The sequence below is a fragment of the Hippocampus zosterae genome, chromosome 18 (genome assembly GCF_025434085.1).
Source record: "Hippocampus zosterae strain Florida chromosome 18, ASM2543408v3, whole genome shotgun sequence".
In the NCBI taxonomy this organism is placed as follows: Eukaryota; Metazoa; Chordata; class Actinopteri; order Syngnathiformes; family Syngnathidae; genus Hippocampus; species Hippocampus zosterae.
Genome location: NC_067468.1, coordinates 16,985,099 through 17,011,129, shown reverse-complemented (window position 1 = coordinate 17,011,129; position 26,031 = coordinate 16,985,099). Strand labels below are relative to the sequence as shown.

The window sequence follows — 26,031 nt, the reverse complement described above, 5'->3', positions numbered from 1 at the left end:
CGTTGACTGTTGCTGACGATGCGCACGATTGGCCGACCCCGTATTTGTTGAAAACGTGCGCGTGTGTGTGTCACCAGCCACCAGCTATGTGCCCGCCGGGCCGCTCTGCTTGACGATGGCGGCTTCCTTGCACTTTTGGAGACGCCTTTTCCGGGCTTCCGTCGCCCGAATGGCCAAAGGGCAGTGCCGAGGGACGCCGATTTCTGGGATGCCATCGGGAGCCAAGTGCAAACTGGACTCCAACAATCCAGCAATTGGAATGACGATGCGATCGGTCTCCCCATTTGGATCTTTTGGGCGAGCGTGGGAATGTAATGGGAAGCGGTGGGCACATTTTAGGAAGGCAGGGGGGCCTTTGAGGCACGCGTAGCAAATTTTTTAAGGAGGTTTGAGGACCTTCTCGACTCCAAGGACTAATCTTTGATCAGGGCGCTTGCTTGTTGACCGCACGACTCCGCGTGGCTCGTCTTACCGGAGACAAATTCCTTGTGTGTGTGTGTTACGAGATTATTCTGATTCAGATTTGTCATTTTTTAAAAAAATCATCTCTTTGAAGAAAACCCCCCAAAACAAAAACACAGCAGGTGGGTGGGCAGGGAGGAAGGCGGCTGGGTTTCGGGTGACGCTCGGCTCCAACATTTATTGAACAAAGCAGCAACGTATACAATGAGCACAAGGTGGCGGTGAGGAGGGCGACGAGGGGGTTTGGGCCGGGGGTGGGGGGGTCTTTCCGGCTTTTGGGTGCCGGCGCACTGCAACACCGGCGTCCGCTCCGGGGGGGCTACATGATCACCATAAGTAAAAGCTCCGTCGAAAACAATGCGCAAAGCCTTCCGTCGCTCGACACAAAGAGCAGCGGGGGGGGGGGGGGGGGGGTGTACACAAGCGTCACATTACTTGGACAGGCCGAGAGTTGAGGACCACACGCACGTGCGGGTATTTTTCATTCCTTCTTTTCCAATTTCTTTTGAAACGTGCGAGGAGTTTTGCTCAGCCAAAACTACGGAAGAGCTTACGCCGGGAGGAAAATATTTGGAACAACTACAAAATAATCATGATAATAATAAGAAGAGTGTTGCCCACTAGTGAAAACATTTCCATCCAAATTCAGTCCATTTTTCATTCATTCTGGGGGGAACTGAAAATTTTGTTGTATTTTGGATTTTTAAAAAAACTCCCATTGAAATTATGTTTTAAAAATAACAAAGTAAATCAATAGTCTGTTCATCTTTGAAATATTTATCCGCCCTCCCCGGAAGCGACTTTTTTGCTTCTGCTGGCTTGAAACGACAACTTGACGACTGTGAAATTTTCGGCTGTTGCCTTTGGGAAAATGTAAAAATACCCTCTCGTTTGTGTGCCACTCGCCTCTTTCTCTCTCTTTGCGTCATCATTTGGTTTTGTCCCCTTGCGCACGTGCGCACGGGCGCCAAAGCGCATTTGCGCACGTGGCCGCACTCGGTCCGGCCGCTGCCTCTCGAGCGGCTTTTTCTGTCGCCATCGCACGCGCGCCGACGTTCAAAGACATCAGCGGAAAAGGGGACGCGCGCATTCGGAACGTGCGCTTCGGCCGGGCGTCACCTTCTTTGCAATACTCCAACCGGCCGCTAGGAGGAGTCCCTCCAACGGGCTGATGTTTGGAACGTCCCGGACGCATGTGCATTTTCTTCTTCTTTTTTTTTTTTGTTTGCATGTGCTTCAGTTGAGTTTCTTCTTTTTCTTAAAGCGTGGTAACAAAACCCGGACATGCTCTAAAAGTCATACACGCTGTACAGTCAAATTTACATTTTTTTTTTCCTGTAAAGCTTTCGGTGAATCCAAAGAAAGGGACAAAGTTGGGAAAGGGCCACACCGGACACAAAATGGAGCACTAAATGACGAAAATAAAGCTACAATCGAAGTCTTTTTTTTTTTTTTTTTGCTTTAAAAATGTGAATTCATGGCAGATTTTTTAAATGAGGGTAAAGAGTCCAATTCTGAAAATCAAGTTGATTTGTTTTTCTCCAATTTTTTTTTTGTTAAATAGTAAAATGGAATTTTCCTCACTTAAGCTGACAAATTAGTTCCCGTGGCGGTTGCCCTCACAGGTGGTCCCTAACATCCTCTTTTGTACAAATTCATCAAGGAAAAAAACATCAATGCCAATTGCACCCTTTGTTTGGTCATATGTAATACAGATTGTTAATTTATCTATTTAAATGGCGCTTTTTGTCTCATTTGCATGAAAGGGAGGAACAAAATAGATATAAAAGAAAAAAGAAACAGAGGTGATGGGTCAGACACTCGGGCAAGAACTGAAGGAGAGTCCAGACACCGGACGACCGACTTGACAAACTTTGTCTTTTGGGTGGGGAGGGCGCTCCGCCGTGCACGCTCACGCGCGCGCAAATGCAAAGTAGCGGCTCACCAAGTGCGGTCTGGAATGACGTCCTCCTCCACTTTCTATGTAGTACATCCTCGCCGGTTGCACAAGAAGGGAAAAAATATTTAGATTGGCACCCCCCCCATTCCCTCCAGCAAGTGGAAAGGGGAGAGGGCGTCCAAAAAGCAAAGGGGGCTCGGCACGAGGCCAGGGAGCGGCCTCATTTGCCGTCCGGGTCGCGGCTGGGCCGTATCTTCATCTCGGAGAACTTGAGCGAGTACTGCCAGCCGGTCCAGGCCGACCACTCGATGCCGTCGGCGTAGGAGGTGTGCTGGCCGCGCAGGTACTGCCCGTTCAGGTTGGACGTGTGGCAGTTGCGGTACCACCAGGCGCCGTGGTAGAAGGAGGCGCAGTTGTTCTCCGAGTGGTCGTTGTCCCGGTCCTTGGTGGTGAACTTCATGCCGTTGTGCTTCAGGAGCGAGTCGCCTGGGTTGGGGTTGGGGGGGGGGGGGGGGCGATAGACAGAAATCGGCGTCACCGCGGGAACCTTTGAATTTGCTGCCAGCGAGCGGGCGACAAAAAGCAATCTTTCGACTTTGCTTGAAAGCCACCTCAACGTCCGCTTTTTTTCCGACGTACCGCTAAAAGCTAAGTGCGCTCGGCATGGTGACCTTAACTCGCGAAAGCGCGGCGCTCGTCCCCAAGTTACCTGCGTTGCCCGAGTAGTCTCCCACCGTCAGCGGGTAGCCGTCGTCGTCCGGGTCCACCGAGAAGAGGCCCACGCCGAAGGTGCCGTAGCGGGCGTAGGCCGTGCCGTTCTCAAAGTCCTCCAGGTCGATGCGCAGCTCGTAGTTGCCCTGGACGGACAGAGCGTGGATCCGCTTCAGCCCTGCGGCGGGGGAAATGAATCCCAATTTGTTTCATGAAAAAAAATCCAACCAAAGACGCGCCTTTTTTTTCTTCTTCCTGTCAAAATGAGAGCTGGCGGTTGAGCCTTGAGCTGCTTTCGCTCAAGCGCTTTGCCTGCTCAAGTGTGAACGTCGTCATCGGGCGCGGACCAAAATGGCCGAGCACCACGTGCGAGAATCCGTTTTTTTTTTTCCTTCATTGAAAGATTTGACGCGTCTTTTGCGTGGAGCGCTAATTAACACCAAGGCCATGTCCCCGGGCCGCGTATCTTGAGGGGCAGCGGAGTTCTTCCCGCAAATCCAGAGTGTTGCCCCCCTCCTGCCTCCCCCGGCGGAGCAATCAGCATCCGGCGCCTTGGTTCAGCCGGCAAAATACCTGCAAATTTGACAAATGCGCCCGCTCGGAACAATAGCGTTTCATTAGGAGCCAACTACACCTGAGCGTTTAGATTCCCGCGCCGGGACGCTTGGCTTGCGTCGCTCTTTAATGATTCCAAATTAGAGCCCAGCCGCCGTTCTCCGGGGCTTTAATTAGAGACGGAATTCAACTTATGTAAATAGACTCTCGCCGCCTTATAAATAGTCGCGCGTGCGTCAAGATGATTATTTTCCCAAAGAGAAAACGCCCCAAAGCCTTTTGAAGTTTGTCAAGTGAGTCCGCGGGGCGGCGCTCCCCGAGGTGACGCCGCCGCGCCGCCGCGCTCGCTTTCAAAGGGGGGGCGACAGCCCGCCCGACTATTTCTGGCCATTTGGGCTTGTTTATTTTGTCGTCGTGGATTCGAAATGCGTCCTCGAAACTTCAGCTCGCCGTGCTCCATTTTGGTGTTCTTGTTGAGCGTGGGGGATTCCCGCCCCCTGCCCCTCAAAAGAGTCATTATCGGCAGGGGCGGGTGGGGGGGGATCCCAGCTTTGTTCTTCAAAATAAATGTACATGGAACGTGCGCATGCTGAAGGCAGACGATCCACCGCGGCTACGCTTCCACTCCTTTTCTCCGCCGCTGGTGACATTTCCGGCAGTTAATTATTCATCCCGCTTTTCTGCCCGCGCGGCCCCGGGGGGGCCGCTCCTGAGACGACTCCATCGGAGAGAATCCGCTCCCGTCTCTGCGTCGGCCTAACTCGAGCCGTCCTCCCGCGTTTCTTTCCGCCTTGGCCCCCTCGAAGCCTTTCACGCCCGATCCTTTTACTTCCATCTTCCCGTCGAGCTCTGCTGAGATTGTGGAGGGGGAGGGGGGGGTGCAGAAGATGTCTTCAAATTGCGTCGGGGTAAAGGGCGGATGAGGAGATGGCGGAATAGAAGAGAACAGAGACAGGTGTGCGCTCAACTGTGACACCCCCAAGACCTCCTGCCGCGGTTCCTCGAAGGCGGCGCTGACATTTACTGGGACAAAGAAAGAAAGAAAAGAATGGTCTGATTCTGTCACGTCTCGCTTTTTCTTCTGAACGGACGGAGCCCCCACCCCCACCCCCACCCCAAACTGCCTGTTGCTTATGGAGGCAATTCCCCTTTTGGGACTACCGAGGGAAGCTTCCTGAAGGGAGGGAGAAAGAGGAACGCTCCTGCGTCTTGACGGCACGGCGGAGGGGCGGTGGCCACGTCCCCAGGCGGAGTCCAACTCGGGAATGTCTTTGCTCACTTTGCCCCACAGCGCCCTCATTAGCGCTTGTCAGGAGCCACATGACATCACTTTTGACGTTTTCTGAAGACATGACGACTGCTAAGGAGCAAAAAAAAAAAAAAGCCAGAGCGGCGTTGGACCAGCTCTGTTGACGCTGAACTCCACTCGACTCCCTCCCAAGCCCCCGCCAGCTGTCACTCGCCCCGGCGTTCCCTCCCGGCGCTCATTCCGAATGAATGAACGAACGCCGGCGCGGTCGCTGGCTTGTTGACGCCGACGGTGTGAGCTCAGAGCCCAGTCCGAGAGTCGCGGTACTTCGCTAGGACTTTCCAATGACTGGAGTATTCACGAGGGGGCAACCCCCCCCCCCCAAAAAAAAAAGAGCACACGCATCCAGATGCAAGTATCTTCTATCTGTCCTGTGTGCCTTTCAGAATTTTCCTCCTTGAAGTTGAAGACCGTCATAGGCTGGACGTTCGCAGACCTGTCTGAAAAACAAGTGCACCGATCGGCGTTCCGCCGGAGCGGGACCATGAACGTCACGCAGGCGACAAATCCGAGACCGGGCCTGCTCGTAAGCGATTGTTGGACACTCGCGCCGCTGAGGGTTTGACCTTGCTTTTTGAGAGGCGCGTCTGAAATGACAGCCAGCCCGACAGAATTTTGGGGATGAGCGTAACGGAGCGAATGTCCCAAGGGAGCGCGTGCGGCTTTCGGAGCCTGGAGCGGCGTTTTGCCTGATTTGACATTGCTACGCGGTCATCACTAATTAATCACGACGCATCATTAAAATGCTCCCCGTTTGCAAAGCCTCCGTCAAACTTCGAGTCGTTTCATTTTTGCGACAAATAATGAACCCAAACGCCGCCGGCGACAAGGTTTTTCGCCGGTGGCAAGTCAAAGAAATGAAACGCGACAATTGGATTCCTTCCATGAAAATGTGAAATTGCGTAAATGGTTTTTGATTTACGGTGACTGAATCAACATCAATTATTGACACACTTATTTCATACATGATTTCAGACTTCTATTTGCCTTCCGCAACCCGCGGTGGCCTTGGCATTTGTCCAACGGGACCATCCGTCACTTCCTTGATGGGCTCATGTCAGACGAACCGCCGCGGCGCATAAAAAATGCAAACGACTCCTGTTCAAGTATGACCTGATGAGCGCCCAGTCATGTTTAAGACGCCGACATGCCTTTTGACAGCTTCTCAAACACCCTGCGCTCCCACCGGCGGCTAAATATTTCATCAGCAAACAAGTGCGCTCCTATTTCGCAAACGCAGGCCCGGCAGGAGCAAGCGCGCTCTCGCCAGCGTCCGGCCAAAGCGAGTCTGGACTGCGGCTGCGGCGCGGGCAAAATAACCGCGCGCCGAGTGGCATCGAATGGAGCCCGAGAATGGCGGGTGCTTTTTCTACCGATGGGCCAATTGCGGCAAAATTGCGCCGCCGCAATCCGGAGCGAACGGAGCCTCCGCCTCCGCCGAGCCGGCCGACTCGTCGGCAATGATTGCGCCGGGCGAGCCTCTCCCGAAGGAAACGCGGGGACCCGGCAGAGGCGTCGCCAATTTGGCGGGGCGGCGGGGAGGCTGGGCGACGGGCCCCGCCGCGCCCCGCCCAACCTCATCACCGAGCAGCAATGATGCCCTTGAATAATTGATGGCATCGGAATGGCGGATTGCAGGAGCCTTAACTGAAAACACTTAGCTGCTCTCTGAATAATAGATGACCGAGGGGGGTTGGAGTCGTCTCTTGGCGGTCACGCGGGGGAGGCCTTAGCGTGCTATCATTTCACTGGCGCGCACACGCGCGGCTACTCCGTCACCTCCATTCAACTGTTGTGTTATTAAGTGCGGCGGAAACTCAATTGAGCGGCCTCGTCGGGTGGGGTGGTGGGGGGGGGCCCTTTTTTTGTCGCCGACTAAAATACCCAAGTGGGCACAGGTGTCAAACGCAAGGCCCGCCAGGGCCCGCCACCTCATTTTATGCGGTCCGCAAAAGCAAATCGCATGTCACGATCCTTGCTAAGCCAAATGTCAAATTCTCATTTGTGATCGATAACGTTGAGGTTTTGCGCTCATTTTGTTACCTTGTGTACACTCACTTGAATAATAATTCAACAAACCACGATAGGGACAGATTTTTGTTGCATCTTGATGCCTTGAGACGATGAAACACTCTTGTGGTCATAGCGGCCCCTGCGGGGTAAGATGTAAGGCCACGCAAATGAGTTTGAGGCCCCCCGGGGGAGGGCGTTTTCAGCGAGACAGAAGCCCGACGCGACCCCGCAATGTGTACCGAGCTCGACCGGCGCCGCTGTTTTGGTGAGCACCGGAGACGACGTATTTATGGCCGCAGGCCCAAAAATAAGCCTGCAAAAAAAAAAAAAATGCAGGAACGCTGCTGCTTTGTGTGCAAATCATGGCATGGCAAGAGCGTAAGTAAAAGGGGCTGCGTTGATGTGCATCAGCCCGTGGACAAGGACGCATGATTAACTGGACCAAGGAAAAAAAATGAAAAAAAGGAAAAGATCCTTGTAGAACTCGGCACGCCCTTTGCGGTGCTTCCGTTCCGCAGCCGACGGAGCGCTCGCAAAGACGCGCGTGGCCCCTTTCGCTCCGCTTGATAAAAGGTGAGCATGCACAATGGCGCGCCGCCGTGACTCCGACTCGCTCATGATTGAAACGCAACAATTGCGAGACGCAAACAAAAGCGCGTTGACGAGCGGCGCTGAATGGCTTCATCCGCCCCGGGTTGGCCAATCCCCATTGACGGCGACGGCTTGTTTCTCCGACACGCTTCGATTATGTCGGCGTGCGAAAAAGGCGCCGACATATCGCCGTGGCTACTCCCGGATGCCAACCGGCGCTTGCTTCGTTCACGATTTCGGCTGTCGCGGCGACGCATTTATTTTGTATTCCGGACCCGAGCGTAGACAATCCGAGTCATTTCTGGACACGGGGACGAGCAACGTCCATTTGAGCCACCAAAGGGTGGGCGTCGCCAAGTGTCGGGGGGGGGGGGGGTGGCTTTCTCGGGCCCGGCCGATCCATAACGTCCGCTCATGTGTCTCGCATCCTCGGGCGAAAGCTGTCGCGCATCAAATGAATTTGATGAGGTCTGGCTTGGCGCTCGCTCCGGCTGGCCCATTAAATGCTCGACGAGGCACATTCGCATTTTGGGGCTTTTTTTCCATTGGAAATTTCTGCTTTTGGGGTTACGCGGCTTTTGTTTGCCCGCCGCCAATCGAGCAAGCTACGGCTGCCGATACGGCGACCTGTGACGTCGTAGACGGCAGCCGTGCCGCGGCAACCGCATTTATCCAAGAGGAGATTAAGGGGCCTTTGTCCAATTGCCATCTCAATCTTCCGGTCCCGCGCCATCGGTTTTTCCCTCCCGAACGAACTTTTGTCCCAATCGGTAACGTGAGCATTTGGCTCGCTTGTTATTTTACTTTGCGGCTATTTGCCCCAAATCTCTCCGGGCCGGCGCGCTCCATTCCAAACAGGACGTCGGCTTCGCGGCGCGAGAGCCGTCTCCACGCGTGCGTCTTTGTCTCCAACAAGCTTCATCTTTCTCTTCTTGGGGCTGCGTTTGCTCTTCCAAACCAATGTGGGGCTGAGACGAGAGCTTTCAAAGAGGCAAACAACACGCTTACAACTGTGAAAGCTCATTAAAAGGCAGAGGCTGCAGCCAGATTTCCTCAGGAAACGACATCTTAGTGAAAGATGAGCTCGTTTTTTTTGGTGTTTGGTGCAGACAAATGTGGTGGTTGTTGCCGGTCTTTGAAGTGGCTTGGCACCAAAGTCTTTCTCACTGTGTACTTTAGAAGTAAGTTGTTTGTTTCCCCCTCCCTGCAGCGACCTTGTCTGAAAGGCGCCCGGCCAACTCGAAGGAAAGTCGCAGTCTGACCGAGACCGACCGCCTCCTCGCGCGGCGCCGCGAGAGGGAGGCCCAGGCCGCTCTAATAATACACGGACAGTCAATGTCGGGAAAAGCCATCGTTTATCCAGTAGGAGACTGAGGGCAGCAAGACAAAGAACTCTTGCCGCCAAATGGAAACCGGTGTCATTCCGCCAACAAACGACAAAGCCCAATGACGGTCTCCCTTATCGCTTCCTCAGAATGACACCGGTTTTGTCCAAGAGGAAACTTGGGAACGCTGAGGAAATTTGAGATTGTGGAGCCAAATTCTCCAGCATCAAAGCGATCACATGTCTCAGGCAGAATTGGGCACAGGAACGAGTAACAGAGGAACACCAGGCTCGTGTTTTTATTCCTCCTCAGCGAAAGAGCAGATGTTATCCAATAGGAGACTAAGGGTCAAAAACAGGCGAAGCTAAGCTAACTTGGACATGTTTCTCCACTTACCAAGCCAGTGTTCAGCGGTGATTTTGCCGAAGCCCTCGCGGTAGCTCTCCCAGGCCCGGAAGAAGTTGACTGAGCCGTCCTCCCGGCGCTGGATCACCTACACAGGACGGGACCAAGCGGCACAAGGGGGGGGGGGGGGGGGGGGGTAAGCGAACCGGGTGGCCTTTCATCTCGCCTCTCTGATGGCTCATTCAAAGCGTTGTCCCGAAAGCTGCGCGTTTGGAGGCCGTCTCCTCACGTCAGCGGGCTGTTCACGTAACACCGCGGCCCTGAAAATGGCCTTTTATATTGCAATACTTCCCGTTGAATGAAAAAGATCAATTGTCTTCACCTCCTGCGGAGTTAACCCCCCCCCCCCCAAAAAAAGAAAAAAAATCAAGGATGAATCTGGGACAGTGGCAACCTCCTTTTTTTTTTTTTTTTTTTTTCGATAGCGCTGCGCTCTCTTCACATCAAGCATTCTGCAGTTCAATTTCGTTCTCTGCGCGTGGCTCTTAGGTATTAAATTCTTTATTTGTGCTGTTCTACATGCTCCACAAAGTCGAAACAACCCATTTCCCCCCCCGACCCCCCCCCCCGCCCCCTCGGAACTACCTTCAGTCTTGTCTGCTTTGCGACATATTCAGACATCGGAACGAAACCTGCCACCAGAGACACTTTGAGGTCACTCAACAATTTGCGAGGAAAGTTGGGAAATGGGTGTCAGGAAAAAAAAAAAAAAAAGAAAATAGAAAATAGAAATAGAAGCAGGACCAAATTGTTGACTTTGGCGAACGACGTGCGGCCGCGCGCGACTCAGGAGCTGCGACGTCACGCTTTTCATTTCATTTGGACTTTGACGCCTTTTCTCTTCCTCCGAAAGGCTTCGTTTTCGATCAAAGTCAAATCTCGCCGCAGTTTGGCAAACGGAAGGCCGAGTCACCGCAGGATCCAGCAAAATGCGAACAAGCAGCGAAACGGATTCGCCGCCTCGGCTGGGATTCGCCGTTCGGGACGGCAAACGTCAATTCCGCCGCGACGCGGCAGCCGCCGCTTTGGCTCGGTTCCCCCCCTGCGCCGGGATTTGCATACGTGGCGTCAACCTCGCTGTCGTCGCGCCAGTAGATGAAGGCGACTTAACCAGCCGCCTTAAGCACTTTGACGGGATTTCTGTCAGCGGCGCCGCGCGCAGATGGGACGCCGCCACGGCCCCAACGCAACAATCAACATAAGCTCCTATTTAAAAAAAAAAAAAAAAAGGAAAAAAAGCCGTTTGACAATCTGCCACGCGAGGGGCCGCAACGTCGGCAGGCGGCAGCGGCGAGACGTCGCGGCGTTAGCGGCTCGTAAGAGTCGATGGCCGCGCGCGAACGTCGTCGGCGTGGCGGCGGCCCTTCCGGCGCCGGCTCACGCTTTGATGCGTTGAACAAATCCCAAAGGACGCTTTTCCAAAGCGGCGCGTGCCGCTCAATGTTTTCTAATCTTATTAGAGAGACGGACACATGCGCTACGAGCGCCTGCCGACGGGGAAGCGCCGTCATTTTCTTGATTTTTAGACGATAAGATTATTGCTGGCCGTCTGCGGAAAAGCCCCGCGGTGTCGCCTTGAAAGTCGAGGAACCTGCTTTGCTGTGTGGCTTGAAAAAATTAAAAAAACGTCGGGCAACATGACGGAGCGATGGCGTCGGCGTCCCGAAACGTGAACGTTGAGGCAAAATCGTCGATAGCACGAAACGCGGCCGCATGCAAAAATGGAAGCAAAAAATGGAATGAAGAGGAAGGAAGAGCTCGTTTTTGGACAAAATAGTGAAGAGGGGGCGTGCGTGCATCCGCAAGCAAGTGGGCCCCGCCCTTTTTTGTTGTTGTTGTTTCCATTTCCTTTCAAAGCAGTCAGCCGGCACATGAAATATTGAGGCCGACGGTCGGTTGAGGAACGGCGGGAAAGCGGCGAGGCGTGGCCACTCTGGCTGGGGGCCGGCAGAAATCGCGCAAACGCGCGTCCGTTTCCAGATGAAACTCGGACATTTCTGCCAATGGCTTATATTTGTCTGCGACTTCTGATAAAAGCCCCTGCGGCGTTTGATGACGCGCGCCCCTTCAATAATGCACGCCGCCCGCCTTTTAACGCCGGTGACAATCGCACGGAAAAGCTTTGGCCGCCGTCGCCGATGCATCTTTTAGTATTTGGCCATTTCCGCCGTGGTGGTCCCGCCTTGCGCTTTCAAAGGACGCCGTCGCTTCCGTTTCCTCTTCCAAAGTCGCGTTTCTTGTCCGCGGCCAAAGTCTGGCGCCTTATTTGAGGTCATCCCAAAGAGGGCGAGCGGCAGAGCGCTAAGCTGGCGCCTCAACCTGTCCCGGCCTCGGCGCCGCGTTGATCCGCTAATGAGGGCGAAGCGCCGCGGCAATCGGCTCAGCGCGCCGCGCGGGATCAGCCGCCGCTATCACAATCGCAAATCCCGTTAACAGGACCTGCAAAAGGTGTCGCGGAGCTTCTGCGCTTGACGTTCTTTCTTTTTTTTTTTTTCCCTTTCCCCGGGGAAGAAGCGCGAAATGACTGACGGGCCGGTGACGCCGCGCCGAGCCATGCGTCACTCTGACAGTTTTGCTTTATGTGATGATTGGGAGGTCGCGACCTTGCCCGACTGGCAAATTTGCTGTCACGCCGACGCACTCCGAGTGACGGCTGCTCAGCGGTCGTCCCGTCACCGCGGGCGGGGGTGGGGGGGGGGGGGCTAACAAACAAACAAATGACAGACGACAAACTGGGGAGTTTGTTCTCCAGTCGCAATCGTCAGAAACGGAAGGCTGTTGCTATCTGGCGTCGCTCTTATTCTCGACAGCTCCCATCGCACGCGGGCTGCATCTTTTGTCCAAAGCAAAAGATAACCGAGGAGAATCGGATCAATCATAGAATTGGAATAGCTCCATCTTTATCAGTTGCCAACTCTCAATGGCACTTTTTCAGCTATCGGACGTTTGTCGAGGAGGCCGTTACCGGCCGCTGGTACTCGAGGCAAAAACGCTAGCGCTCTGAAATAGAGCACAACATCTTTTTCAAGAATAGTCCTAGAATAGGAACCTCGCCGCTTTGCCGCTAGCGCACCGGCGATGCAAATTTCTTCGAGGCCCCGCCATTGGCGGAAAGCCACAAAGGCACCGCCCCAAAATTGTTTGAAACGTAGCAGGAAGATAAAATATGTTTGGCTTGGAAAAAAACCCAAAAGAAAACCCGAAGAAGAACCAAGTTAACAGTTGGTTGAAAAGGGATCACTCGGTCAATTTCCACCCCCCCCCCCCCCCCCCCCCGCCCCCCCGGCCCAAAAAGGCTTCCGTCCTCCGAGGTCTCCCCGAATCCTTCAAACGGCGGGATGACAAAAGCGGGCGCCGGCTTTATTAAAATGTAAATGGCGCCCGGCCGTCAAATCCTTTCTTCCCTCCGAGCGCACCGGTTGGCGGACATGAAAGGAAGCGCCGCTTTCTGCCGAGTTCGCAACCAGCAAGGAAACATTTCAAGGCCCTTCTCAACTTGTGCGAAAACGGCAAAGAAAGGACGACTCCTCCACTTGAGCGGCGGTGGCCCTCTTGCCCGCTCGCTGGCCAGCTGAGCGATGGCCGAATCCATTCTAAAGACATTTCCAAATTCAAATCCTGCGAGGCTGCGGAACCCAAACTCGTTCACGTTGGGCGAAAGCGATGACCAAAACGCGGTCGCTCGGCAAATAACATTGTTTCCAAAGCGACTCACCGTCCAGCCGCCCCCGTCGGTGGTCATGTCGCAGTAGACCTGGAAGCCGCCGGGATGGTGGATGGGGAACACGGAGTAGATGCCGTCCTCCCGCTGGCCGCCGGCGTAGAGGTCGGCGCAATCGCGCGGACGCGAGCCTGCCCGCGGGAAAGTCGGGCTCACCCAATCGCCGGCAGACAAAATTGCCCGGATCGAAGCGGGGAGAAGAAAAAGCGGCGGGCGGGCTCACCGTTGGCGCAGCCTTTGAAGCGGGCGGCCCTCGCCGGCGCCCTCTGCAGGTCGGCCTTGGCGCGCGCCTTGAGGCCGGCGTTCTCCTTCTGCATGGCGCTGAGCGCGTCGCTCACCGAGTTGACCACCTTCACCATGTTCACCTGGCTGTCCGACAGCAGCTGCGCAAAAAAAACTTTTCAGCACAGAGAGCGGGCGGGACGCCAGGCACGCGGCTATTTGTTTTTCAAGGTAGCGTTCAAAACTCGGGGTCGGTCTTGGTTGATCAGTGACAAATGTGGTCCGCCATATTGGAAAAAGGATCCGGGTACGCACGTCCGCGGCAAGGCAAAGTGTCGTCGGGGCCCCGGTCATGAAGTGCGACGCGGCAGCTTATCAATGAGGACGCTGATGCAATTAGCTCTCGTTAGCGTCTGCCGGGCAAAGTGGGCGCATTCACTCATTATGCAGCCATCAAATGCTCGTTAGCGTTATCGTTAGCAAATGCCAGCGTACGTTCGGGCTGCCGGTCAAAAGAAGGGAGCGGCGTGGCTTTTCGGAATAACACCACTCGTGGCTTGTTTGGGGGGTGGGGGGGGGTTGCTCGAAGAAAATTCTGATCGGCGATTTACCGGCCCATGAACTCAAAGACTCTGTCAATGGTTTTTAGTTCCTGAGCGCAGCATAATTGAAGGAGAATTAAATGGCGGGTTGGAGGAATTGGAGCAAGCCATTTTCGTTCTTCTTACACTTGATTGCCGTTCGCTTGGAACATCGGGTGCTGATTTTGCGACTTCTCACGCCGGTCGTGGTGTTCCACGCCGCGGGTTCGAGGGAGGGACGGCCACGTCGTCGCGCGTACGCGCAAGTATCGCGCGTATGGGCGGGACTTTTTGTCCTAAATCTCGCCAGCTGCCCATTTGCTTAATCGAGCGGGGCTTTCATCGCCGACGTGACTTTGACGCTTATCCGCCAATGATCCAATTATCATTATCCGCCGTTATTTGCCGGAGCTTTCAAAGTTAATTGCGCCGCGGCGACGAGCTTTTCTTTCTCATTCCGCGGCCTCGGAGGACCTCGCGTCAGGCCCGCTCAACGTCTCCGGCGCGGGAGTCGTCGCGCCGGGTCGGGACGCGCCGCCGCCACCTTCGTATTTGACGGATGTTTGCACCTGACGGATTCGCTTTGGATTGCGCATCTCTTTGCTCCGCAATGAGGCAATAATCAGCGCGGGCCGGTGGATTCTATTGTCATACCTGGGGGGGGGGGGGTGCTTGAAAGCTCACTTTGATACAACCTTATTTTAAAGGCTCATTGTTACACACCCCTCATGCCGTGCCGCCGTTCCTCCTCCCTACCTGGATGAGGCGCGCTTGCTCCGACTGCAGCGCGTTGAGGTCCTGGCCCAGGCTTCCCTGTCCCCGGCGCAGGGACTCGTAGTCCATCTTGAGCTGTCCGGCGTGGGCGGAGAGCTTGGCCACCTCCTCGGCCAGGCCCGCCAGCAGCGCCCGGTCCTGGCCCTTCAGCGACTTGAGGTCCGAGTCGTGGCCGGCGAGCGAGCGCAGCAGCGAGCTCTGCGCGCCCTCCAGCCGCAAAAAGTCGCCGGCGTAGTCGGGGCAGTTGGGGTCGATGAAGATGTTGACGCGGGAGCCGTCGCCGCGCTCCACCGTCACCAGGGCGTTGGCCTCGTCCTGGTTGGTGGAGACGTGCGGCGCGCCGTCCGTCGCCGCCGGCGCCTGCCTGTGGTTCATGAAGAGGATGGCGCCCGTCACCGTGACGGCCAGCAGGACGGCCGCGAAGAGCAGGACGGTGCACAGCAGGTAGCTGCAGCTCAGCCGCTGTGGGGGGGCAGGGGGGGGCGGTTAACGAAAAAGGCAATGAAATGAAATGAAAGGCGAGTATTTTGCCAACTGCGTTCCTTAGCCCAAGGGGGCTTCTTATTTGACATGATCCCGTCATACTCAACACGTCTCGCCTCCTTCGCCGCAGAGGATTTACACCTCATGGAAAAACGCTCGCATCGGGCGCATCCTCTCTTCTCCGCCATGAAAAAAAAACCAAACGAAAGAATAATGGCGAGGCTCCGGCGCGGCCGCGAGCGAAGGCGTACGTGCGTCCTTTTTGAATGAGCCAGCGCCGTTTGCACACAAATCCTCGGGGCCCAAACAAGCGCAAGAACGCCGGCATTTCTTTTCTGCGTCGTCCTTGGACTTGCAGCGAGTGTGCGCGCGGCGCGCCCGCCATCGGCTCCACGTTGGCAAGGTGCGTTTAATCTCGCCGTTGGCCGGCCGGGGAGGCTTTGCATAAGTTAACCGGCGGACCGAAACATCGCATAACGCGGCGCCGCTGCGTGCGTTCAAATGGGACTCGTGGACTCACATTTACTCTTTTCATCACCATTTTTTTGGGGGGGGGGGTGGGGGGCAAACGGCTTCACATTTAGGCCGCGCAGAGCCGGCTGCTGCTACCAAGCGTACGCTCATCGGGTTGAAGTGAAACGACGGTTGAGAGAGTTTGTTTTCCTCCATCTTTGTTTTCTTTGGGGGACGGGGGGGGGTGGGGGGGGGCTGCCGTTTGAGACATTAAATACGACGTCGGGCCACACAAATACGTTTGACTTGTCCTGACCGGAAAGCCTTACGGATTGCCGCGAAAAGGCACGAGGGTGCCTGCGCCGCTGTGGGCGACTTATTTGTCTTTTTTTTTTTCTTGTGTGCGGCAGAGTTAGTGTGAAGACTTGTTGACGTTGTGACCTTGGCTGGCAAGGAGATCCAATTTTCATGCGGGAGCCACGCAACAAATATGCTGTCTGCTCTTTTACTCCCACTCCCGTGTGTTTGTGTGTGTGTGGCATGAGTGCCTGAGCGCTATCGGGTGCTAAGTGGCCCGTGTTTGTCCCGGCCTGAGGGGAAGTCTCGCTTCATCGGATCGTGGGTCACCTCAGGGCCCCAAAGTCGGAAGCAAACTTTTTTTTTTTTTTTTTTTGCCGCAACACGGCCTGAGCGTTGGGTTTCAACTCCCAAGTGATTTTGCTGACTCGACGACTTGATGGGTTCCTTACTTGAATCCGTGCGACCGTATCAATTTGCCTTTGTGCAATGAATGAATTTATCGCTCGCGCTCATTTGAAAAATACATGCGAGGAAGACCTTGGGAACAATCAAATAATAATAATAATGGCAATATTGAAGGAAAACAATGATGCAATTTGCATATATAATACTATTCTAATATAATTCGAATATCGGCGGGCCAAGCAAACACTCCGTCGTCAAATATAACGGGACACCCGTCATTTAAGATCAACTGCTAAACGGCAAGCGAAGGCGCCGGCACGCCGGTCTGCTTTCAAATCAACACGCTGGCGATCGTTTAAAGGGCAGAGCGGGACATTTCCGACGCTTGCGTTCATCCAGAGAAGACGAGAAAGCAAGCGGCTTTGGAGAAAGCCACTCACATTTGCCGTCGATGGCCAGAAGAAAGCTGGCTGGATTTTTTTATATTTTTCTTTTTTTGAAAGCAAGACATACCGGGAACCACTTAGTGGCTTTTTCTGATGCGCGGCTCTTCTGGAGTTACGAGATAAAGCCACTTAAATCGGGGCAGCTCGGAGATGGCGAGAGCCCTGCTTGAAAGCCGCCTTTGTTTCGTGTGTGAAAAGGCCCGGCCCAGCTTTCAAGGCGCCAATTAAGACTCGCCCAGAATGTCAGGAGATTTTTTTTTTCCCCCCACACTGCCAGCGGGGGCTCCCTGACAAGGTGGCGGGGCACCATCTCCCCGCTCGGCACAGGAGGAACCTTTGTCGATATGGGCCCAGGTCAAATTTGAGCCAAAAAGAAGCCCCCACCCCCCACCCTCCAACACACCAAAGGCTTGCACAACTTCTCGTTGCTTTTTTCCAAGTTGGCGCTAATGTGACGAGTCGCCGACGACATCGTTGAGATCCTTCCCGTCCAATCTTTGGGACTCTGACGGCAAGCGGCGGTCCGACCCCATCCCGACGGAAGACCGCAGGCTCCGATGGTCCGCTTTGAAGCCGTTGGAGCGAGGAGCCATTGCTCATCCCGATAAGAGCCCGGTAGCACTTGGAGGGACCCCAGAGGGCCTCCGACTGGAACATTTGCTGGGATAAACCACTTTGCACCTTGTCCCCACGTCTCCCGGGGTGGGGGGTGGGGGGCGGCTGAACTCGACTCCATGAGAAATTGATGGGCGTACGTGCAAATGCACGTCTCTGGCTTTCGCTCGGTCTTTGAATTTCCATTTGGCGATGGGGAGGGCGCGGCGCGGCGCTCAATGGTTTGACAATCGCGTGCGAACGCGTGACCCCCGCCGCAAAACTTTGAGCCGTGAGCCGGCTGACGGCCGTCTTCTAATTGCGACGAGGCCCATATGCCGGGATCACCGTTGCGAGTCATCTGTTGCCGCGGCGACATGCGTTGACGTAAATCTTGCCGCTCCGGAGACGGTTTTGTCTTTCCTCTTCCAGTGCTGCCGGGATTATCCCAGCACATTATCGCTTTAATCTCCTCTTTAACCCCTTCAATCAGAATCGCGACCCCCCCCGTTCCCGATCCTCCCGCCTCCTGCTGCGAGAGACCCCGTACCCTTCTGCTAAGCCGCATATGGCCATCGACACGCGGCGCTAATGTACCCGAGGCCTTCTATAAACATGGCCGTTTTATCGGAGCCCGTGCCGACGGAGCTACGGCGGTGGAGGGAGCCCCCCGCCTATGCTTTTTCCGTGGAAGCCACCCCCCATTTTGTGTTCCGAAACCCCGGCTGGTGAGCAAAGTCGTACGCTCGCGTGGAGGAAGTGATCCGCGTCGACCGAGAGACGAGCTTGACGAGTCCGGCAGAGGCTAAATTAGCGTGACGGACGCATTGACCAAAGTGGGTGCGGCCAAGTCAAAGTGGCTGCGGGGGCTTCAAATTAGCGTCAAATAACTGCAGCGGAGCTTGGCCTTTGCCGGACGTCTGCCGTCTCTTTTTGGGGGCGTGCGTTTCCTTATCATCTCCGGGTGTGTCCGTCACTCGGGCATGGCGACGCCGCGAGAGTCGCTCTTGATCTCCGGCGCGCCGGCGATCAATCAATAGCGGACGACGGGCCAAAGGGGGGTGCGCGGGCCTGATTGATTTCTTATGTTAACACATCACCGAAGGCTTGGCCCACCGCCGAGAGTCCCGGCGAGAGCAAGTTTTTTTTTTTCCCGGGCAAATAAACAGTCCGTCTAACAGAGAGGGCGCCGCAACGGAGCCTTCGTCAAGTCCGAGGATCAATTTGTCAGCCGTTACACCGCGCCAATGACTCCCTCCATCACCGGGCCGGGTGACGGGCCCTTGACATTGGCGATGTGCCCAAAAAAAAAAAAAAAACAAGCGCCACGTGGTTGCCACCCTCCCAAACACTTCATCAATGTCACTTTTGAAATGCAACACGAAGATGAAATCGGGGCGCTCTGGATCACCGGACGTTGGAACGTTTCAAAAGGAGCCACGCGAGTGAAACTCGTGTTGAGACTCTGTCGATACGCCGCCCCCCGGAGGATTGGAGTGGAGTAGTAGGAAACGTCCGATGACCCCTTAACGGAGGCGCGCGCCGGATTTCGCTCGTCGGCGATGCCGCTTTTCTCCGAGGACCCGATGGCGCCGCCCGAGTCAGCGGAAAATGGTGACCCGCGCCCGGCTGGCATTTCCATATCCAATTTCAATGCTGCGGCAGAGGAGCGCGACGTCTCGGCAGAGGGAACGAGGGAAACGGTAAATATGTTGCTTGTCTTCAGCCGTAGCCGCGGGGCGGCAGCTTTCGCTCGTCGGGAACGATACGCTGGGAAAAAAAGAAACCCTTGCCAGCGCCGCTAATGAAAAACAAGCCCGGCGGTGCAAAACAGAAGCGCTTGCGCTCCCGCCGCAAATGATGGAGAATATTTTTTCTTCCGGCAAAAGTATCACGCGCTGCAAATTTGGAGCGATGTAGCTGTCGTTTTTATAGGAAATGGAAAAAAAAACAACAGCGGTTGGCCACGTAGCGGGAGGGAAGCTGGCCATTCAGACAACAATGCGCTACGGAGCTCCGACAACGAGTCGCTAATCGCTTGGAAGCGGGTCCAAGAATATTTCGGCAAACCATTTGCGATGACTTGTCACTCTCGTCGAGTAACTGCCAAAACCCAAATCATCTTTTGGCCTTAAGATGACAAGCAACCAACAAGTAAATGGCTCGACGACGCTGTCGCGAGCTAGCGGCTCACAAACGTCCATTGAAATCCGAGTCTAGTTCCTGAGCAATTTCTACTAGAAAAGGGACAGGAAGGCTCATCAGAAACCACCAAAGGCCTCCAAAACAGCACTAAGATGATCAATGATAAATTGGAGGTTTTTTTAGCTGTTGGCTCGGCGCACTGGCGCCTTCAAATCAACAAATGTGCTTTTATTTTGACGTCCTGCTCATCTGTTGCTAGGCAGAAAGAACAACGAGGCCCTCTAAAATGTTGAGCGCATTTTCAAAACCTCAGGAAGCACCAAACCACAACCCCCCCTGACCCCCCCACAAAAAAATGACGACATTGTTGACAGATTGACACTTTCAGGGACAGCAGTTATGACAGTGTACGGTTTATGGCTTTATCGGGTCACAGGGTGCACAGAAGGGTTGGTTGGCACCATTTTTAACCAGCGAACTTGCTGGCAGGTGATATCCAGATTGGCACGGAGATTCTTCGCAGGTATCCTCGTCACTTTACTTGTCGCTAGGCAGGAAGGCGGGAAGGCGGCGCCTGGTGAAAAGACGTCAATCCCACAGCGCCTTGGAAATAATGGCGCACACAACATCCTCCATTGATTTTTGGATGATGAAGAAACATCGGATGGAGAGACACCAGCCCGTTTGTCTTTGCCATTAAATAAGACGGCGGCAATAAATGCCTCGCCTTTGTCGTCTTTTCACACACCGTTTCGTTTGTTACCTCTCTCTCTCTCTCCCCGAAGCGACTCTGCGCTTCACTCAGCCGACGTGAACGCGAGTGAAGGCGCAAATAGCATTTTTGCTCGTCGCCAAAATGTCCGTCTTCAAACAAAAAATTGCACTGGCCTAAAATGGTTGCTTCAAACCAAAGCACCTTTCCCTTTTTCAGGCACGTGTGTGTGTGTGTGTGTGTGTGTGTCGCTGCCGAATGAAGTGGAGGGCGTTGGACGCTTGGAACGCAGCTTCCGTTTTCTCTTTGCTTTGGACGCCGATCACGCGCGCGGCTCCTCAAAGACTCACGGCGAGCGAGTTCATCGAGATTGGCTATCTGTTAAGCCGCCCTGGCGTTGGACTGTGGGAAATTGCTCCATTTGGAGCGGGCGCACGAGCAATCGCGCAAAGAAAGCACAAGAGCTAAAGGCGGCTCATTCGGAGGGGCGCCCCCCCGTTCGGCACGCGGCGGGGCAGACGCCCAACTCCCAAACATCAACAGATGCTCGGGCGTCGTCTTCTCCGTAGCGCCGCCTGATTTGGCCGCAATAGACCCGCAAAAACGCAAAGCCGTCTTCACGTTGCGCTGCCGATGCCGACGTGGCCGCACGACCGGCGCTCCATTACGCCGATCTTTCATGTTTCACTGGATCTGAAAGTCTAATGAATTCCCTTATTAGTTCTCGTTGGGTTTCCAGAAGCCCAAATGAACATGAACAATTCCAATTATGCGATGCATGCGCGTGCGCGTGTGTATGTGTTTGCTAAATGCAAAAGGAAACTACATAAAGCAAAGAAGAAAGCTGAAGCTAACGTTGCCATCCCAAAATGTGGCGCCACAACTTCCTGTGCTCGGATAAACAACGCGTTGTGTCTGTAAACTAACGTGAGCTGCTGTTAGCTGACGAGCCACCATGCTAACGGTCTGCTAGCAAGGTGCGGCTTTCTCATCAGGCGATGATGCAGGTGCGCGCCTTGAAAACGGGGAGCCGATTTCATTGGGAATACCGAGCCTCAAAAGTCAGGCAACGGGGGAAATTGAAGCCGGAGACCACAAAAGGCAGAAGATGAGGGTCTGCTGAGCGGGGGGGGGGGGGGGGGGCGGGGGGGGGGGAGGAAAGTGGGGAAGGTGGGGGGAATGCAGTCAAAAGATCAAAGAATCATCTCCTCTCCTCAATTTGGAAGTTAGCTTGACTTTCAAGCGATGCGAGAGACGAGGCTCGTGCTGCTGCAGGATCTTTACTGGGACGGACTCTATCATGCTTTTCCTCTGCTCGTCTTATGGCATTTCACATTACATTTTTTTTTTGTGGCATCGTGCTAAGCTGGGCGTTCAAGCATGATGCTTCTTTTTATTTTCTCACTAACACAAACACAAACGTATTTGTACTTGGTCCTTCTTGGCATTTCCCAGAGTTAATTGAAGCCATCTTTGTCTTTTTTTTTTTCACCATTAAAAAGCCTGCAGTCCTCCTCCTCGTCCACGTCTCTTCATTTGCGGGACAACAAGTGAAAGAGGACATTCAAGTCTTTGCAATGCCAACGCCAGAAATATTGGATTGTGTCGTTCCCGATAATATTTTAGGAGTCGTGACCTATTGAAACTTTGGTTTTCCTTTTTTTCTTTCGCCTCAATGAAAGGAGATTTTGCTGTGCCTTCTAGTGTGTGCTTCGGCCACCGGGGGGCAGTATAAGACAGACACACTGATTGTTGGATTTACATGGGGCTCGAAGAAGGGGCGGGGCCGCCATTGACAGGTGACCGTTCACTTGACGCGAATGGCAGGTTGGCTCTGGAGGAAGTCTCTCCCTTCGTCGCAAAAACGCCAAAGATAAGTTACGCTTTTCCTTTGTCTTGAGCTTTTGGATTCAACCGTGCTCGCTTGCCTTGTCTGTCCGCTTTGCTTTGTGTCCGTGGCGCTTTGTGTTTGCTGCATCGCGATCGCAACGACGTGCACGCTGTTGGCAAATTGCAGTTTGAACAACGCTGTTGCTCGGTTCGGTTTTGTTGCAGCGTTTGTTGTCATTTCGCGGTTGTGCGGCCGCAGCGGAAAGTTTGACAGATGATGAGTTTGCGGTTACGGCTCGAGTTCATCGTGGCGGCGCTTTGCTTGCGCGTTTGACCGCTGGAGTCCTTTTGTGAGCTTCCTCTTGGATGGATTTTTGTCGAGGGGCCACATTAGAATCGCCGTGATGACTGAAACCGTCTAAAACGTTCGGTTCGATTATTGTTGGAATTGGAACTGGAATGAGGCGTTTGGTCACCAGAACGATGCTGACAAGATTTATTGGAGAGGAAAAATTGTGAAATGTTGGTACAGATTTAGCAGGCATCATGGAAGTGGTCATCTTTGATTTGCCTTTGCTAAAAGCAATCGGTTGTGATCAAATCATCCTTGATATGATCACTTTTTGAAAAATAAATTTCCCCTTAAAATAGCTTGGCTTCCTGTCTAAAGAGGGCAAGTTGAGTTCCTGCAACTCAACCCTCCAATTCATGATAGTTTTCGCCCACGAAATTGTGGCATCTTTTTGGACCAGCAAGTTGATGAAATTTCTACTAACGGATCAATTGTGTTCTTTGGAGGCCTCGAGGTCCGCACTCTTGAGGAGCCCTGCAGTAGAATGCGTTTTTTTTAGCTTTGTTTTTGTTGCGTCTATTGTGCCAAAATGTTCCGATCGACTCGGACGTACCCCTGAAACGCTTCCGCGTGGGCGCGCTATCGATTTCAAGGCGTGTTACGACTTTTAGTGCTTTGGAGACAAGTTTGGATTTGTTCAGCGTGCCATCGATCGCTTCCCAACGGACGGGCCATTCCTCCGAGGCAGTCTTCTCAATCCTCCGGCTGCGTTCCCTTTCCTCCAATGACATTTTAGATGTTATTATTATTATTATTTTTTAAGTTGAGACAAACTCTTCCAGCTGAGCGCATGCAGGCCACCCTGACAATAGAGTGGAGAAATGATCGAGCACGGCGGCATCATTGTTGCGGAACGGCCGCATTGAAGTCCGTGTAGCTTCGTGCTAACAAGCGATGTCAAAGGCCCGAGCCAAACGCATCAGCAAGTGCGGCGCGTGAATCGGTCCGGCAGACGGACAAAGTGCGCAACTAAAAATGACGAATATGAGGCGGTCTGACAGTCTTCTTGATTTGTCTCTTCTTAACCGCATTCTACTGCTCCCCGGTGGCCGACTGGCGCAACGCAAGGAGTTGCAAGGAATCCATCAAATTGTTTCGGGCGTTTCATGTTATTGTGGCACATTTGAGCATTTCAATATCGTAGGGTCTTCCTTATGAAAAAAAAAAAGCTCTCCTGCATTGTTATGGTGCAACGGTCTACTGCTTGTAGACCGTTCATCGTTACCTTTCACTCTTTAAAAAATTATTTCAAAAATGTCATTTTTCCATTCATCCGACAGTTAATCAATGATCAATCAATGATTTTTTTTTTCCTGCCCAACATTGGAATCGTAGATGCAAAAATCCATCTCGTTGACCCTTAGTTTAAAAAAGCTCCCATGAAACAAACACAAACGAGGTTGTGCGCCATGTTTGTTCCTCCTCACAGGTGCGCAGTCGGCGCTTGGCAGCGCAAACGCGACGCGAAAGCGGCGACAGTCACGTTTGGGTTCTTTAAGTCTGAATGAGGCACCTTTCTGACCACCTTGCGCCAGCTGCCTCCTTCAGGAGATTTAAGACCTGGGGCAGACTTTCAGGGCGCGCTTTCCTCTTAATTGGTCTCCATCTGCGGGAAAAAGGGCACCGGGGGTGACGGCGCACCTCCGGCAGCAAATCAAATATGCCGAGCTGGGAGGCGTTGAATCAAAAGACAACGCCGCCGTTCTGTGCAGTCCCCTGCTGAAAGTCCCCCACCCCCACCCCCAACACCCCCAAATCAAATAAAGTTGCTCTGGCTGCCACGACACAGTTGATGCCAGAAGTGTGTGTGTGACGGGGAACGAGGAGAAAAGTGCAAGCGGCTCGTCTGGCGACGTTCCCTAACGCCGTGTGATCGGAGGCGAGCGTTGGGGGACGCTGGGACGTGTTTTTGCCTTTAATCCTCGCAGTCGTGCCTCTCGCCGTATTAGAGTCGCGTTTAGTTATTCGCGCTTGCTCTTCATCTCCATGGCTAGCCACTTTGTTCCCTTTTTCTGTCCCAGAAGAAATAAATCTAGCAGAAAATGTGTTGCAGACATGACGACAAAAAGCCATCCTTCTATATGGAGCTATCAAGCTAACGATCTGGCGAGCTTTTTTGAATGGTGCAAAAAAAGACAGACTGCCGTGACCCTCCGGATCACGGTATCACGGTTAGCCCGGACGACATACGTGATAAATGACCTCTTACTCGGGGGGTCCGTATGAATCGACGGCAGATCAGGAAGCCTGCCGTTCACTCGCAGCGACTCTGCTTTTGCCCGGGAGGTGGGCGGATCTCATCTCAAAACCCGTCGTCAGCCCTTGACAAAATGCTGCACGTGATCATTTGCTCTCAAACTGCGAGTGGGAAATTGTTGGGGCGGGAAAAAACGTGAATTCTGACGGATGAGTCAAAAAAGGCCCTCCGGGAGGAATCGCAGTACAGTAGTTATAAAAGTACGGAGGAAACGCGCCCTCTAGAGGCGAAGATCGGCACTGGCGTGACATCAGAGCCGCGTGATTGGGTCAGCGCCCCGATCGGCGTGCGATTGGTCCGGATTGGCGACGACCGCCGCCGGCACGCGATTTGCCGAGGGCTTCGGCGGCTCGCGTGATATCGATTCGGGAGCAATGAATAATTCTGTTGATTCTCGGCGCCGGCGTGTCTGGAATTGTCAATTCGCGGCAACCCGCTGCCGTGTGCGGATGACGATCGGCCGCGATGCGTTCAGAATGGGCTCAAGTGTGCACGCCTGTGGCGAAATTCGAGCCCGGCGCCCCCTTGTGACACCACTGTGACCTTGTGCCAACTTGCTTGGCCGAAAAATAACCAAATGCGGCGAGGCCACTTAGTTGTGCGATTGAAATAAGAAATAAATCAATCATAAACTCATCGATGACTTAGTCCCCCCCCCCAATATTTAAAAATCTCCCTCATGCATAAGTGTTTGGAGGAGCTTTGTGCCCCCCTCCCCTCCCCTCCCCCGAGCAGGTCGCCTTGTGCAGCGGGGCTTGCGGCGAGATGTGGCCGGGCCACCTCGACAGTAAAGCGGGGAGCGCGGGTGCCGTCGCCCGGGGAAGGAAAACGGATGAATGAACGGAGGGCGGCCGTGAAACACGTCGGCACCGTTTCTCGGGATACGAGTTGACGCACCTGGTTCTTGTGGCGAGTCCCGTCTTCGAGTTCTGAAGAGGTGTCCATGTTTCTTGCGCCCCCCCACCCCGGCCGCTCAGCGTCCCGCGGAGAATCTGCGCATTACATCCAACCGACGCGAACGCACGCGAGCCGCGCAAGTCCCGCAGCCTTTTACTCCATTCGCGTGGAACTTGCTGCTCGGCTCCTGCCCAAAACGCGACGTCGCCGCTTCGGATTATTCCGGGGGGGGGGGGGGGGGGTCTGTTAAAACGAAAGAGGGGGAAGAAAAAAAAATCGCATGCGATCCACACACAGAAAAAGTCTTTTACTCCGTGTTGGGGGGGGAAAAAAACAAAAGCGGGGGTGGGGGGGTAAGCAATGTTATGTTCCAGTGGCGAAGCTCCTTCCTCTGTGCAACATCCACGCAGGGTCTGGTTCCGAGCAAAAGGGAGGGAGGGAGCCGAGTGGAGTGGAGCCGCGCCGCGCCGCGCGCGCTCCTCCGCTGCGCAACTGCGCTCCCTCCCGCCTGTCAATCAACGCCCACCCCGTCCCCCTCCCCCCGAGCAGATTATGTGCACTCACAGCACAGCGAGACTAAGTAGGTGT

At 54.1% G+C, this 26,031-nt stretch overlaps 1 protein-coding gene across 1 annotated transcript; it reads right to left on the bottom strand.

The window, feature by feature from the left end:
- Positions 1-613: 613 nt before the first annotated feature.
- On the bottom strand, positions 614-26,031 carry fibcd1b (fibrinogen C domain containing 1b). Its single transcript, XM_052051953.1, has 7 exons — positions 25,444-26,031; positions 14,552-15,031; positions 13,216-13,375; positions 12,987-13,123; positions 9,263-9,359; positions 3,072-3,251; positions 614-2,848 (listed from the first exon to the last, which is right to left on the bottom strand). Exons 1-7 carry the CDS (start codon positions 25,489-25,491, stop codon positions 2,583-2,585), a joined length of 1,368 nt encoding a protein of 455 aa, XP_051907913.1. The 5' UTR covers positions 25,492-26,031; the 3' UTR covers positions 614-2,582.

Excerpts from the sequence above, each read along its gene's own strand:
- fibcd1b (XM_052051953.1), bottom strand. The coding sequence starts at position 25,491 with ATGGACACCTCTTCAGAACTCGAAGACGGGACTCGCCACAAGAACCAG. Across the intron at positions 13,376-14,551 it reads AGCAAGCGCGCCTCATCCAG|CTGCTGTCGGACAGCCAGGT; the intron begins GTAGGGAGGAGG and ends TTTTTTGCGCAG. Across the intron at positions 2,849-3,071 it reads AGACTACTCGGGCAACGCAG|GCGACTCGCTCCTGAAGCAC; the intron begins GTAACTTGGGGA and ends ACCCCAACCCAG.